We start from the raw sequence: 13,389 nt of genomic DNA, 5'->3' as shown, positions 1-13,389 counted from the left end.
CATTGGTATGAAACATGGTTAATGTTAATAAAGTATGTATTATTTTTTCTCAATATAGTCTATTACATACCTAAAATTAAGATTCAAACCTTGGAATTAAACACATATCTTTAGACAATTTTATTTGAGAAAAAACTGAAAATCAATGCTGCTTTTTTATTTGTGTCTAGAAAAAAAATAGGACCAGATTTCTAAACGGGGCACTAACTTTGAATTTTAAACAATATAAATTATCCTCCATTCAAGGGAGGAAAAATCTTAATTTAAGTCTTAAATTAATAAAATTAGGTGAAGCAAACTTAACTAATATTGATTTTTTTTCATCCTTTTATCTACACCTTATTATCACCATTAATAAAGCAAAAGATACTACCAAAAGTAGGTTTGCAAACTTCAACATCTTCTGCTAGAAAAAATCAAACTGTAAAAGTAGTTCTTGTGGCATCATTATATCCACAGTATGGAAGACTACATACAAGTTTATCAGCCAAGCCATGAAGAACATCAAAAGTTCGATGATAATAAGCATAACATTAAGGCTTTGATGGAGATGTATCTATATATTAAGTTTATCTGATGTGTTGGTGACAACATCTTTCTCTACTTTTGGCTACGTTGCTCAAGGATTAGGAAATTTGAAGCCATCTTCACAAGCTAGTCAATAACAATACTCATTCTCCAATGTGTGAGCGGGAGTTCTCATCGGAGCCTTGTTATCATGTCCCTCCCAAGCATCACTGCAACCGAAAGCCCATGAAAGATCTTGTTTCTTCTTTCCCTTATTTGAGAGAGTGCAAGGATTTTTGTTTTGGTGTGAAGCTGGTTAACGTTTAGTAGTTGTATAGTTTTGGTTTTTCACCTGTGTAAATACCTTGCAAGACTTGTAATTTTTCAAATTCCTACTTGTAGTGCCTAGATGACAAATAGTGTGTAATCAGTTACTCCTGCTGCCACATAGTTTCAATACAAAACTTGGATTTATTATTATGATTTTTAATTTTGCAAAAATGTATATTAGACACACATGACAAATATAATGCATAGATTAATCTGTAACATCACTCTATGTGTGCTAGTTAATGCACGTATTATGTGCTTTCACGTACCTATTGGTTTTATTGTTGAAATATGCTGTTAATTATTTGTTGAGATGCAAACAAAGTCCAACATCGTTTAAATAAGAGGATGCACATGAGTTTATATACACAAATTGTCTTTATCGGTTGAGAGGCCTTTTAGATGATGTCTAAAAGCAAAATCATTTGGCTATATGTTTTTTTGTTTTCATCTATTAAAATTACAATCACAATGTTAAAAACTTTTTATTCAATTTTTATATTATAGTATTAAATCATTACTATGTAAACATTTATTTCCCTTTTCTCTTGTCCTAAATTTAGAGCTGTCAAAGTAAGCAAATCTGACTACTCACCATATGTTAGTGCTTTAAATGGAACAGTTTAATCTAACTCACTTTTTGGTGAATAAAAAAAAATTTCAACATGGTTCAACTCACCACGGGTTGGTAGATTAGTTGAGTTAACTCATTAGATTTTTTAAAAATTAAAAAATACTAAAAATTTAATTACATATTCCTATTTTAATAAATAAAATAAAAAATTATAATATTTTATATTAAAAAAATCTATCATTGATTCAAATACAAATACATAAGAAAATATCAATCAGAATTTTAAATAAAATTACATAAAACATAAACTCATATACAATTTTTTTTTATTGTAGTGAGTTAAACCCTAGATCCATGGTAAGTAAGATTAATCCACGAAATTTGTCTCATTTTAACACCTCAACCTAAATTTAGGAGTAGCTTTAACTATTTACTCTTTGTAAATTTTATATCCATTATCAAATAATTTATGTAATATAAAAAATATGATGACATAATTAAAATTTTGACAATATTTTTATATCTATTTTCAAAGAATTGATATAAAATATTATCTTATATCGATTAAATGATATAAAAAAATATTTTACACCAATTAATTTATAATTTTTATAAAAAAATTAATATAACATGTTAATATTATTTCTTATTGTACTATCCGTACTGTCTTACCGAGCTCGAGCTCGGCATCACAGCGCAAGACGATCTCGGATACGTGTTGGGCGACCTCGGCCAAGACGAGGTCCGCTATCCAATTAGGTCATAACTGATCTCGGGCCCAAGGCCCAGAAAAACCCTAATTCACACACAGGTACGTGCATTATTTATACGAGACTCACACTCATACAAATCCTAACTTTAGCATCGGAGTCTCTTTGGCAGGTACCACCCCCATCTTGGAGCACCAGCGTACCAGTGAAGGAGGCTCACCGATCTTACCTGGCGGATCATCTCTACCGCAGCTTTCCGGTAAGAACATTTTGTAACACCCTAGTTTTCAAAATGGTTATTATTACTATTATTATTATTATTATGTGGTATTTGGTCATAAATTGGTGGTTATATTTTACTTCAATTGTAGATAATTTACACTCCATTTATGCTTAGAAAGATATGTGTGTTATTGGACCTAATTAGATAGTTGTGAATTTTTTTAAAAAACCATTTCTCGCTGGGCTGACTGACAAGTATCGGTTTTTGAGGTATAACTTGGTCTGTGTTGGTCCAAATGATGGAAAATTGGTGTCAATGGAAAGATAAGAGAAAAACGTACAACTTTTGCAGAAATAGCCATTTGCAAATTCGGTCGTATAGAAGGTCAAAAATTGGAATTTGATTGATACAATTGTTTCTCGCTGGGCTGATTGGCAAGCCTCGGTGTTTAGGGCATAAATTGGGCTGTGGTTGTTCAAATAATGCAAACTTGGTGGCTATGGAAAGATAAAAGAAAACCCTACAACTTTCATGAAGTAACCATTCACAAATTCGGCCGTCTAGAAGGTCAAATTCGGTGGTCAAAAATCGGTGCGGAAAAGAATATGGCATCCAACTCATCCCACTAACAACACCAACTCATCCCATTTCGTTTTGTCTAAGATTTTTCCATTATTTTCCATTATTTTAATGTGTTATGGAGGCTATAAATAGGCCTTCACTTCTCCATTACAAACCATCCCTCAATTCTCATTCTCTCTTCTCTTATACTCTCTTCTTCTCCTCTTCTTCTCTTTGAAGACCTAGAGGAATCCATAGGAGATGGTTCTACCCTAGTAGAAGGAGCCTAGAGGAGGAAGCTCTTCTTTAGTTTCAGTGCCTGTTATCCAGGTAAGGGGGGAGTGAGAAACCTCGCTCTGGGTGTGGGATTGTATGCTGGGTAGTGGGATTGGCCCCCAATCCTGTGTTTGTTGTATGTTATATTGTTTGTATGTTCTAATTGCTTGGTTAATATGTGTGTATGAATAGAAATTCTGTTGAGATTATGATTGTGAAAGTTATGAATATGATATGATAATGTGAATGTGATGTTTCTAATGATATGATGTGATGATGAAATATGATGTGAAATGACCATGAGATATGATTGACCATGAGATAGATAATGTGATAATGTGACAATGAGATATGAAATGTGATAAAGAGAAATGACCATGGAAAGTGATAAAGTGATATGAGAATGCATAGAGTCTTGTTTGACATGCATCATTTGCATAAAGTGATAAGGGTACGATATGGAATACGCCGCCAGAGAAGGCCCCCTAGTGTAAAAGCTGTGGGGATCAGTCCTTGGGGATGGCTCGGTTTGGAAGTCCCAGTCTCGCCCATTGTGTGCATGGGATGTATCTTGCGCGGCTTAGCTATCCCGACGAGACTCTGGTAGTATGTCCTTCTAGTGAGAGTGCGCAGAGGTTGTGTCCCGGCATGTACTCCTAGACTACTCTTTGTGTATTGCTAGCGGCAATATACTACGTGATAAGTGACTGGCGCCACATGCATGATAAAATGTAGTCCGTGTCCATACATGTGTCTTTTGATATTATATGACAAATGGATATGCCTTGAATGAGTAAGATGTGATATTGTTAATCTATGTTATATATGTTTTGTTTGTGTTTGGCTATCTAGTATATATATTCCTACACTGTGAGCCGAGTGAGATGTTTTCTCACTCCCTTTTTCTTTGTGTTGTTTTTCTTTAACCGTTATACAGGTGATTATCAGCCTGAGGCTGAGGATGTTGGTGGTGAAGCTTAGGCTTCTTTATGGGCTATGCTCTGATAGGACATGTGACATCGGGGTATAGATAAGATTAGATTAGGTTGTTAATGTTATTTTAAATTACTTTGAAAACTTTGAGATTTATTTCTTTGTAATTTCCGCTGATTATGTTTGTTAAAAATGTGATACTCTTTAAACATGTTTGATTATTAAAGTTATATTATTTAAATTTATTGATTTATGATATGCGGGGTAGAGGGTGTCACACATTTGGCGCCCACCGTGGGGCCGATCAAGACGGCTCTTATCGACCACCCGTATGGTTTTCACCAGAAGTCATAGCAGACGAGCAACAGACAACGCTAATCACGCGACAAGCATGGGTGACGCAGCATCATTGAGAAGACTGATAGAACAGGTCGAGCAGATGCGGCAACAACACGACGCCGATCTGCGAAACATGCGTGCCAAGCACGAAATTGACCTAGCGGCGCTGCGTACCGCTAACGAAGCTGACCTAGCAGCGCTGCGCACCGAGAATGAACGTATTCGCGCCCAGCTTCCTCGGCGCCCTTCTAATCAACCCCCTCCATCGAATAACCAACACGAGGAAGAGGGGCACTCAGTCTCTCAGCCCCCAACCGCGCCTAGGGCACCCACTCCCCGACCTGTCACACATCGGTCTCACGCACCGACGAACAGGTCGGCTCACGAGGTCAGCAATGCTCCTGCCCACGTCACGGGAAATCAAGCGACCTTCCTCCGTCATCCTTTTGTAGATGGCATCATGGAAACGCCTCTCCCTTTTGGATGGAAGCCTCTCCACATCGACCGTTACGACGGCACGACAGACCCAGACGAGCACGTCGATCTGTACATTACACAGGTAAACCTATACACTAATAAAGATGTTATTCTGTGTAGGGTTTTCCCGACCTCGCTCAAGGGGGCAGCGCTCAACTGGTACACTCAACTGCCGGTGGAGTCAATAAACAACTTCGACACTCTGGTAAGGCGATTCACAGCGCAGTATGCCACGAGTCGACCTCACCATGTCACATCAGCCGCCTTGGCCAGTCTCAGACAGGACGACGACGAATCACTAAGGGCGTTCATGGAACGCTTTGCCAGTATCTCGGTCAAGATTCGAAAATTGAGCCCCGAGGTCGCCCTACACGCCATGCTCATGGCGCTCAAGCCTGGACCTTTCGTGAACGATCTCCTCTTGATATGGACGAACTCCGTGCCCGAGCTGCAGGGTACATTCAGATGGAAGAGCACTCTGCTTTTCGTGACCAGGTTCGCAACAAACCATAAGGAAAGCAAGACCAAGGTCAAGCCACAAACATTTAAAGTTGGCAACCTTGTTTGGTGGGGTGAGAGATGCAAGAACAGACCCCTCCAAAGGAAAATTTGGAACCTGGAATTCTACCCACCTCAAATTTTATTTCTCTTAACTTGTAAATTCAGGTGATGTACTCTTTTTCCTCCTCATCCTTTTTTCCCACTAAAGAAAAGGGTTTTTGGCCAAAGAAGGTTTTAACGAGGCACACCTCAGAAATAAATCAATAAAGCAACTCCATTCCCATATATTTTCGGTATTGGCACATTAACCGTGACGACTTGCCAAGGTCGAGTCCGAACCTTGAGACTACATTTCCTTAACTAAGGTCGAGTTCGAACCTTGTTATGCCAAGGTCGAGCCCGAACCTTGAGATTACATTTTCTTAAACAACGTCGAGTTCGAACCTTGTTATGCCAAGGTCGAGTCCGAACCTTGAGACTACATTTTCTTAACCAAGGTCGAGTTCGAACCTTGTTATGCCAAGGTCGAGTCCGAACCTTGAGACTACATTTTCTTAACCAAGGTCGAGTTCGAACCTTGTTATGCCAAGGTCGAGTCCGAACCTTGAGACTACATTTCCTTAACCAAGGTCGAGTTTGAACCTTGTTATGCCAAGGTCGAGTCCGAACCTTGAGACTACATTTTCTTAATCAAGGTTGAGTTCGAACCTTATTATGCCAAGGTCGAGTCCGAACCTTGAGATTACATTTTCTTAACCAAGGTCGAGTTCCGAACCTTGTTATGCCAAGGTCGAGTCCAAACCTTGAGACTACATTTTCTTAACCAAGGTCGAGTTCGAACCTTGTTATGCCAAGGTCGAGTCCGAACCTTGAGACTACATTTTCTTAACCAAGGTCGAGTTCGAACCTTGTTATGCCGAGGTCGACTCCGAACCTTAAGATCACATTTTCTTAACCAAGGTCGAGTTCGAACCTTGTTATGCCAAGGTCGAGTTTGAACCTTGAGACTACATTTCCTTAACCAAGGTCGAGTTCGAACTTTGTTATGCCAAGGTCGAGTCCGAACCTTGAGACTACATTTTCTTAACCAAGGTCGAGTTCGAACCTTGTTATGCCAAGGTCGAGTCCGAACCTTGAGATCACATTTTCTTAACCAAGGTTGAGCTCGACCCTTGAAGATCACATCTACTTAACAAGGTCAAATTTGAACCTTCAAACAACAAATTTGGGAGCTCCTCAAAAGCCCCTTCGCTCTTACATCACGGTGCTTGGGGGGCAAGTGTACTGGCCAGCCGAGTTGCCGACTTGTCCCTCACCAATCGATTGACTCGGCCAAAGGTTTACCAGTTTGATCAAGTAGTAAACTCACTATTGTCGATTTCCTCAACTCGATCATGAAACATGGACATCGGAATACCACATCGGCCAAAGAGGCCACGTCATCAAACAACTAAAAATACAATCTTGTCACCGCGTCGCAATCACAAGGCAGGCGTACACGAAAGGTCACGGCCCCTTGACGAGCTCGGTCTTAACTCCTCGACCTACGGTCTTCGGAGCTCGGGGGGCTAGTGTACTATCTGTACCGTCTTACCGAGCTCAAGCTCGGCATCACAGCACAAGACGATCTCGGATACGCGTTGGGCGACCTCGGCCAAGACGAGATCCGCTATCCAATTAGGTCATAACTGATCTCGGGCCCAAGGCCTAGAAAAATCCTAATTCACACACAGGTACGTGCATTATTTATACGAGACTCACACTCATACAAACCCTAACTTTAACATCGGAGTCTCTTTGGCAGGTACCACCCCCATCTTGGAGCACCAGCGTACCAGTGAAGGAGGCTCACCAATCTTACCTGGCGGATCATCTCTACCGCAGATTTCCGGTAAGAACACTTATGTTTTCTTGATTGTGTATTTTATACTTTATTTTTTGACTAACTAAAAAAATCATCTATAAATTATGTCAAAATATATTTCTTTTATCTTTATATATATGTAGACTAAAAATTTTATTTATCTAACTCTTTAGTGTATTGTATTTTATCTTTTATCTTTTATTTTAATTAATTTATAATATTTTTGTTTTAAAAAATTATCAATTAATTTTTTTAAAATGTTAATTGTATTAAAAATAAAATTTTATTATTATAATGTGTAACTATATATATATATATTAATCAGCACTGTACCCTCAACTTAAAATTTTTACAATTGCCAGTGATATTAATTATACTTTTTAAAACCCGTGTGTTAGAATTATCAATGACATTAATTCCAATGATAAAATATATGTATTAAAATTCTATTATTAAAATAATTAAAGAGTACATATGAATCAACTACTATCTTTAATCTTTATTATATAACACTTATAAGTAATTATGTTAATTAATTTTAATTTATAAAATAAGATTATAATATATTAATTTTACCTTTTTTTACTTGTTATTAAATGTTTATTGGAAAGATGAAGATATTAATCTATACTAAAATTTATACACCAATACTAATAAAATTAGTAAATGACAATTGAAGAGTTTAAAAGGTGAAAGTCAACATTTATTTATCAAATTTCTTCTCATGTTATTTCACAACAAGAAATATACATTTTCACAATCTAAAAAAAAATAAAAATAAAATAATATTTTATAGAGATTGTAAAGTGTCTAATAAAAATAATTTTTACTTCTTTCTAAATTGTAACTTATAATAAAAACTAGAGGGAGAATATACACAATACGAGACGATGTATTTTGTGCAAAAATCTTTGAGTTCAGTTGTTTCATGAGTAAAATTAGTCTAACTTTGGTAAATATACGTGACAAGACCAAGACCTAAATATTTTAATTTTATCTTCTGTATAAAAAACATTAGAATAACTATAGTGAGAGCATTTGTAACGATGATTGTTTAATATTTTTAAAAAAATTTCTTCAACAAAAACATATTTAAGATTTTCTTAACCTTTTATTTATTTTAATTTATCTTTAAATTTATTTTTAATATTTAAAGAAAAACAAAAGCATAAAAAGCTTATATTGTCCTATAAAATAAATCTTATATCATATTTATTATAAATATAAAATATAATTTACATATTAAAAATATTTATTTATTATGATTTTAATTATAATTAGATTTATTATTAAAATTATTATTTATTATATGTTATAAATTGCATTAAATAATACTAATTTAATTATTTAAAAAAGGATTAAATATTTTTTTAGTAAACAATTTTTGTGTGTGTGTGAATTAAGTATCTATCGGTAAAACCAGCCTCTCCTATCACAATTTTTCATCTTAAAAATTTGAATTCATGTCTTTACTTAAAATAATTAAAGAATACATGTAAGTTAACTGATATATTAGACTGCAATACACTAAAAATGTCAATTTCATATAACTAAAATTTATAATAAAATAAATAATTAACTATAATTAAGGGCATTAATTAAGAATATTTTTTAACATAAATAATAATTTTAAATTTATAAAATAATTTTTTAAAAATAAGATAAAATTATCAAATTAAAAGAATGTAAAAAGTATTGAAGAAGCTTAACTATTTCCTTTTCTCTCATTATTATGATTAACATGTGGTTTTAATTGAATCAGTCAACCTGCTGGAGGGTTTACATATATTTAGTGAAACCATTATATATATATATATATATATAACAAAAAAATGCTGCGATTTTAATTTTCAATATTTTATATTAAAAATCACATTTTTTTAATTTCATAATCAACTTTTTGGTCAACTTATTATTATCATTATTATTATTAAAATTTTTACTTAAATGATTTTAAATTGTGTTTCAAAAAACTTAAATAAGATTATTAAAATGTTTTTGTGTGAATAAAAATATTATAGTATTAATAGTCTCATTGAATTCCTCTATGTTACGTTATAAAATTAAAGTAAAAAATATATATTAAGTGCGAATAAAAATATTAGAGCAGTATTAATAGCTTTACCTTTTAAATTTTTCTCTGTTAACATTATATTAAAAGAATTATTAATGGCATTAAGAAGGGACTCTGTTGAAATAATTAATGTAAGGTCATTAAGGGATAATCATAACTCGGATTTGTGAACTCTTGTTAAACTAAATCATGAACTTACTTTTGCTTTCTCTCATTATTCTTAGATTCAGGCATTTTTTACAATTTTAAAGGGTTTGATTACTTTCATTAATAAAGTTATATGCCACAATGGAACTGAAGTCCATGAGTCGTAGAATGTTCCTTGTTATGTTATTCTTAGCTCATGTGGTTGTTATAATTACTTTGGCGTACCGAAACTTTAGTTTCAGACTTTTGGAGGGGGTTTTGGGAGGCAAAGTACAAGGAGGAACAACTCAGAATATTATTGCTGTGTCGAGAGGAACAATCCAAATTATTGCAAATGAAAGCTTAGGAGGGAACGAAGGTAGTTATAATCAATATTTATGTGTGTAACACCTTCATATTGTATGCATGAGTTTTCTAACTGTTTCCCTTCAACATCATATCTGTTCACTTTGCTTGTTTTTTAAGGACCCAAAGTCACTTTAATTACTGCTTTAATGAATTCTAGGTGGAGTTCAGGATCCGCAAGGGACATCTCAAAATGAACCAAGAACTACAAAAGCAGATGTTGGTGCGTGATATTGCTATTTTTGTTGCCAAGATTTATTTAACGGTTCCATACTTGTTGTCCTTATAATGTTTTTATTCATGATACTCATGATTTTCAATCATTAAAAATTGCTTTCTACAAAACATTATTTTGAGTATACCCTATGTTAGTCAAAATTTGTGTGGTTTACACAGGAAACACATACATTTTAGTAAATTCATTTTAAAATAATTATTTAATTTAATATTTTATAGTTTAAATTAATTTTTTTAAGATTTGGCATAAGTTTTGACACATGATTTTGGAGGATGTAGAATTTTTCTTTATTCTTGTTATTAACCGGATAAAACGTTGTATCGTAGATAAGTGAATTACAACTTCTTATTTTTGTTTTGTCTTTCATTGTTTGTTTTGTTGAGTCTCATAACTAATTTTAAAATCAAACAATGGAATAAATAATTGTGTGTTGTCCGTCCCTTTACATTTAGCAAATCAAATGCACCCTACAGAACACATTTGCCCGTGCTAACACCTTTTGGTGCATTCCTTCATTTCCTTGTTTATAAATGGAAATGTTGCAATGACACCCATTCGAAAATAAATAGATTTTTTTTTCTCATGTTGTACTCCTCCCAAATCTCAATGTACCATATTTATTATTCTAATTGTTGTTTATAAAATGTATTTTAATGTATAAAAAAAAAAATAACTTGCACAAAGGTAGAAATATTAATATAATATTTCATATTGTTAATAAAATATTCTAAAGATTTATAAATAATTTTTAAAAAAATAATATTATTTATTGTATTTACTAAATATAATATAGTACTTATAAAATATAAAAGAAATTGAATAAAAAAAGGTACTTTCTGTTATGTTAGAAAATAAATTAAAAAAAAACGATGAGTTTTGAACAGAAATATTACAGTATTAATTGCCTCACCTTTTAAATTCCGTCAACGTTATGTTGAAAGAATTCACAATGGAATTAATTACGATGATAAAATATATTAAATATTTTTATTTTTCTTTTTAATCTTACTAGGTGTATATTATCATATTGGATGTCTAAGAAACATTTTCTTAATAAAATGTTTAGAATTATATAGGCTATAATGTTCGCATATTGATCGCTGGTGTACCTCTTTAAATTATGCATTTATTCCTCTACAATTGCTATCTAATGTACGATATTATGAACTAAATTTGCAGGCTTGAAAACCGCTTCATTGAGAAGTTCACATGCTGTTAATTTTGATGAAAAATTGCTTGGTGGATTGTTAACCTCTGGATTTGATGGAGCATCATGCAAAAGTAGGATGCAGTCCCACTTATACCGCAAAGTTTCTCCTCACAAACCTTCTCCTTATTTGATATCTAAACTACGTAACTACGAAGAGATTCATGCAAGGTGTGGACCTAATAGTAGAGCTTATGATAGAAGCATGAGAGAGATTGAACACTCCAAGAACAATGGTGTCGCTACAATGTGTAAGTACCTTATATGGATTCCTATCAATGGTTTGGGGAACCAAATGATTGGCTTGGCTTCAACGTTTCTTTATGCCATTCTCACTGATCGAGTGCTACTTGTAAAACTTGGGAAAGACAAGCATAGACTATTTTGTGAGCCATTTCTCAACTCAACTTGGATATTGCCCGAGAAGTATCCTTTTTGGAATAGAAAACAAAGCCAAACATATCAAATAATGCTAGAGAAGGAAAAAACTAGCAATTCAACGATGGATTTACCATCAACTCTATTTGTTGATCTACGACGCTATTCCCTTTCTGACCCTGAGAAATTTTTTTACTGTGACCATACTCAAGATCTTCTCCACAAGGTCCCTTTGTTGATTTTGCAATCTGATCAATTCTACGCACCTTCTCTATTCATGACCTCATTTTTCAACGTGGAGATCACCAAAATGTTCCCAAAAAAAGACACCATTTTCCACCATTTGGGTCGCTACCTTTTTCACCCTTCTAATGAGGCATGGGAAAATATCATTGGTTACTATGAGACACACCTGGCCAATGCAAATGAAAGGATAGGCATCCAGATAAGAGTATTTAACCCTGATTCCACACCGCAAGAAGCAATTATGAATCTAGTTTTAAGTTGCACATTAAAGCAAAAGCTACTACCAAAAATAGGTTTGTCAAATCCAATTTCTTCCACGGGGAGAAATCATAGTTTAAAGGCAGTTCTTGTGGTATCTCTATATCCAGAGTATGGAGATAATTTACGGACTATGTATCATAAGAAACCAACAGTTAGTGGGGAATTTATACAAGTTTATCAGCCAAGTCATGAAGGGGAGCAAAAGATAAATGATGATAAGCATAATATGAAAGCCTGGACAGAGATTTATCTACTAAGTATCTGACGTGTTGGTGACTTCTCCTTACTCTACTTTTGGCTACGCTGCTCAAGGGTTGGGAAATTTGAAGCCTTGGATTCTTTCCAAAGTAATGGAAAATGATACTCATTTTTCACCCTGTCAACGAGATTTTTCATCAGAGCCTTGTTTTCATATTCGTCCCAAGCATTACTGCAATGGAAAGCTCATGAAAAATTTCATTTCTTCTTTTCCTTATTGGAGGAAGTGCAAGGATTATGGTCCTGGTGTGAAGCTAGTTAACAATTTTATATAGTTGCAAATTTTTTTATGGTTAAGCTACTGAATGTTTAACCCTTCAATAAAATTGAGGATAAATTATATTTTTAATATTCCATCTTATTGGAAAAATTTGTGCTAGTTCTTTATCATAAAAAAAATTATTTGTGAATTAAGTTTTCTTATATAATTTATTATATATGTGTTATTATATAGGATTACCGATTGATATATATTTTTTAGAATAATTATATTGAGAGTATTCTTAGGGACAATTATCTAACAAGAACATCTTTAAAAACCTTTTTTCAAAATAAAACTTTTATGTATTTTTAAACCTCTTATATGTTTAGTTTATTGTTTCATTTTGTTTTAAATTAAATTTTAGTAATTTTCTTAAAACAAATATCAATGTATAAAAATAATCTTGCATCACATATAAATTATCTATCATAAATTTAAAATATAATTTAAATATTGAAAATATTTATTTATTATATGATTTTAATTATAATTAAATTTATATATTAAATTTTTATTTATTATGAATTTTAATTATATAAAATAAGTATTTATCTTTTACATTGTAAATGCTAAAATAAATAAATAAATAAATAAATATTAATAACTTCATCTTTGTAAATTTTAATTATATTAAATTAATATTTATCATAGGAAATGTTAAAATATTAATTTATATAA

General features: G+C 33.1%; 1 protein-coding gene and 1 pseudogene across 2 annotated transcripts; both read left to right on the top strand.

Annotated features, from left to right (window-relative positions):
- The first annotated feature begins 2,756 nt into the window (after window positions 1–2,756).
- On the top strand, window positions 2,757–5,716 carry LOC145958172 (uncharacterized). The gene is made up of 2 exons (XM_083074688.1): window positions 2,757–3,235; window positions 4,119–5,716. Exon 2 carries the CDS (start codon window positions 4,446–4,448, stop codon window positions 5,598–5,600), a length of 1,155 nt encoding a protein of 384 aa, XP_082930814.1. The 5' UTR covers window positions 2,757–3,235; window positions 4,119–4,445; the 3' UTR covers window positions 5,601–5,716.
- Window positions 5,717–6,344: 628 nt separating this feature from the next.
- LOC109808282 (putative fucosyltransferase 8) lies at window positions 6,345–12,739 on the top strand (annotated as a pseudogene). Its single transcript, XR_014433715.1, has 5 exons — window positions 6,345–6,352; window positions 7,275–7,322; window positions 9,753–9,874; window positions 10,022–10,084; window positions 11,279–12,739. The product of XR_014433715.1 is annotated as a putative fucosyltransferase 8 (transcript).
- Window positions 12,740–13,389: the final 650 nt, after the last annotated feature.

Source organism: Cajanus cajan, chromosome 5 (genome assembly GCF_000230855.2).
Source record: "Cajanus cajan strain Asha chromosome 5, NIPB_CcT2T_4, whole genome shotgun sequence".
Lineage (NCBI taxonomy): Eukaryota > Viridiplantae > Streptophyta > Magnoliopsida > Fabales > Fabaceae > Cajanus > Cajanus cajan.
This window is presented reverse-complemented; position numbering and strand designations above follow the sequence as displayed.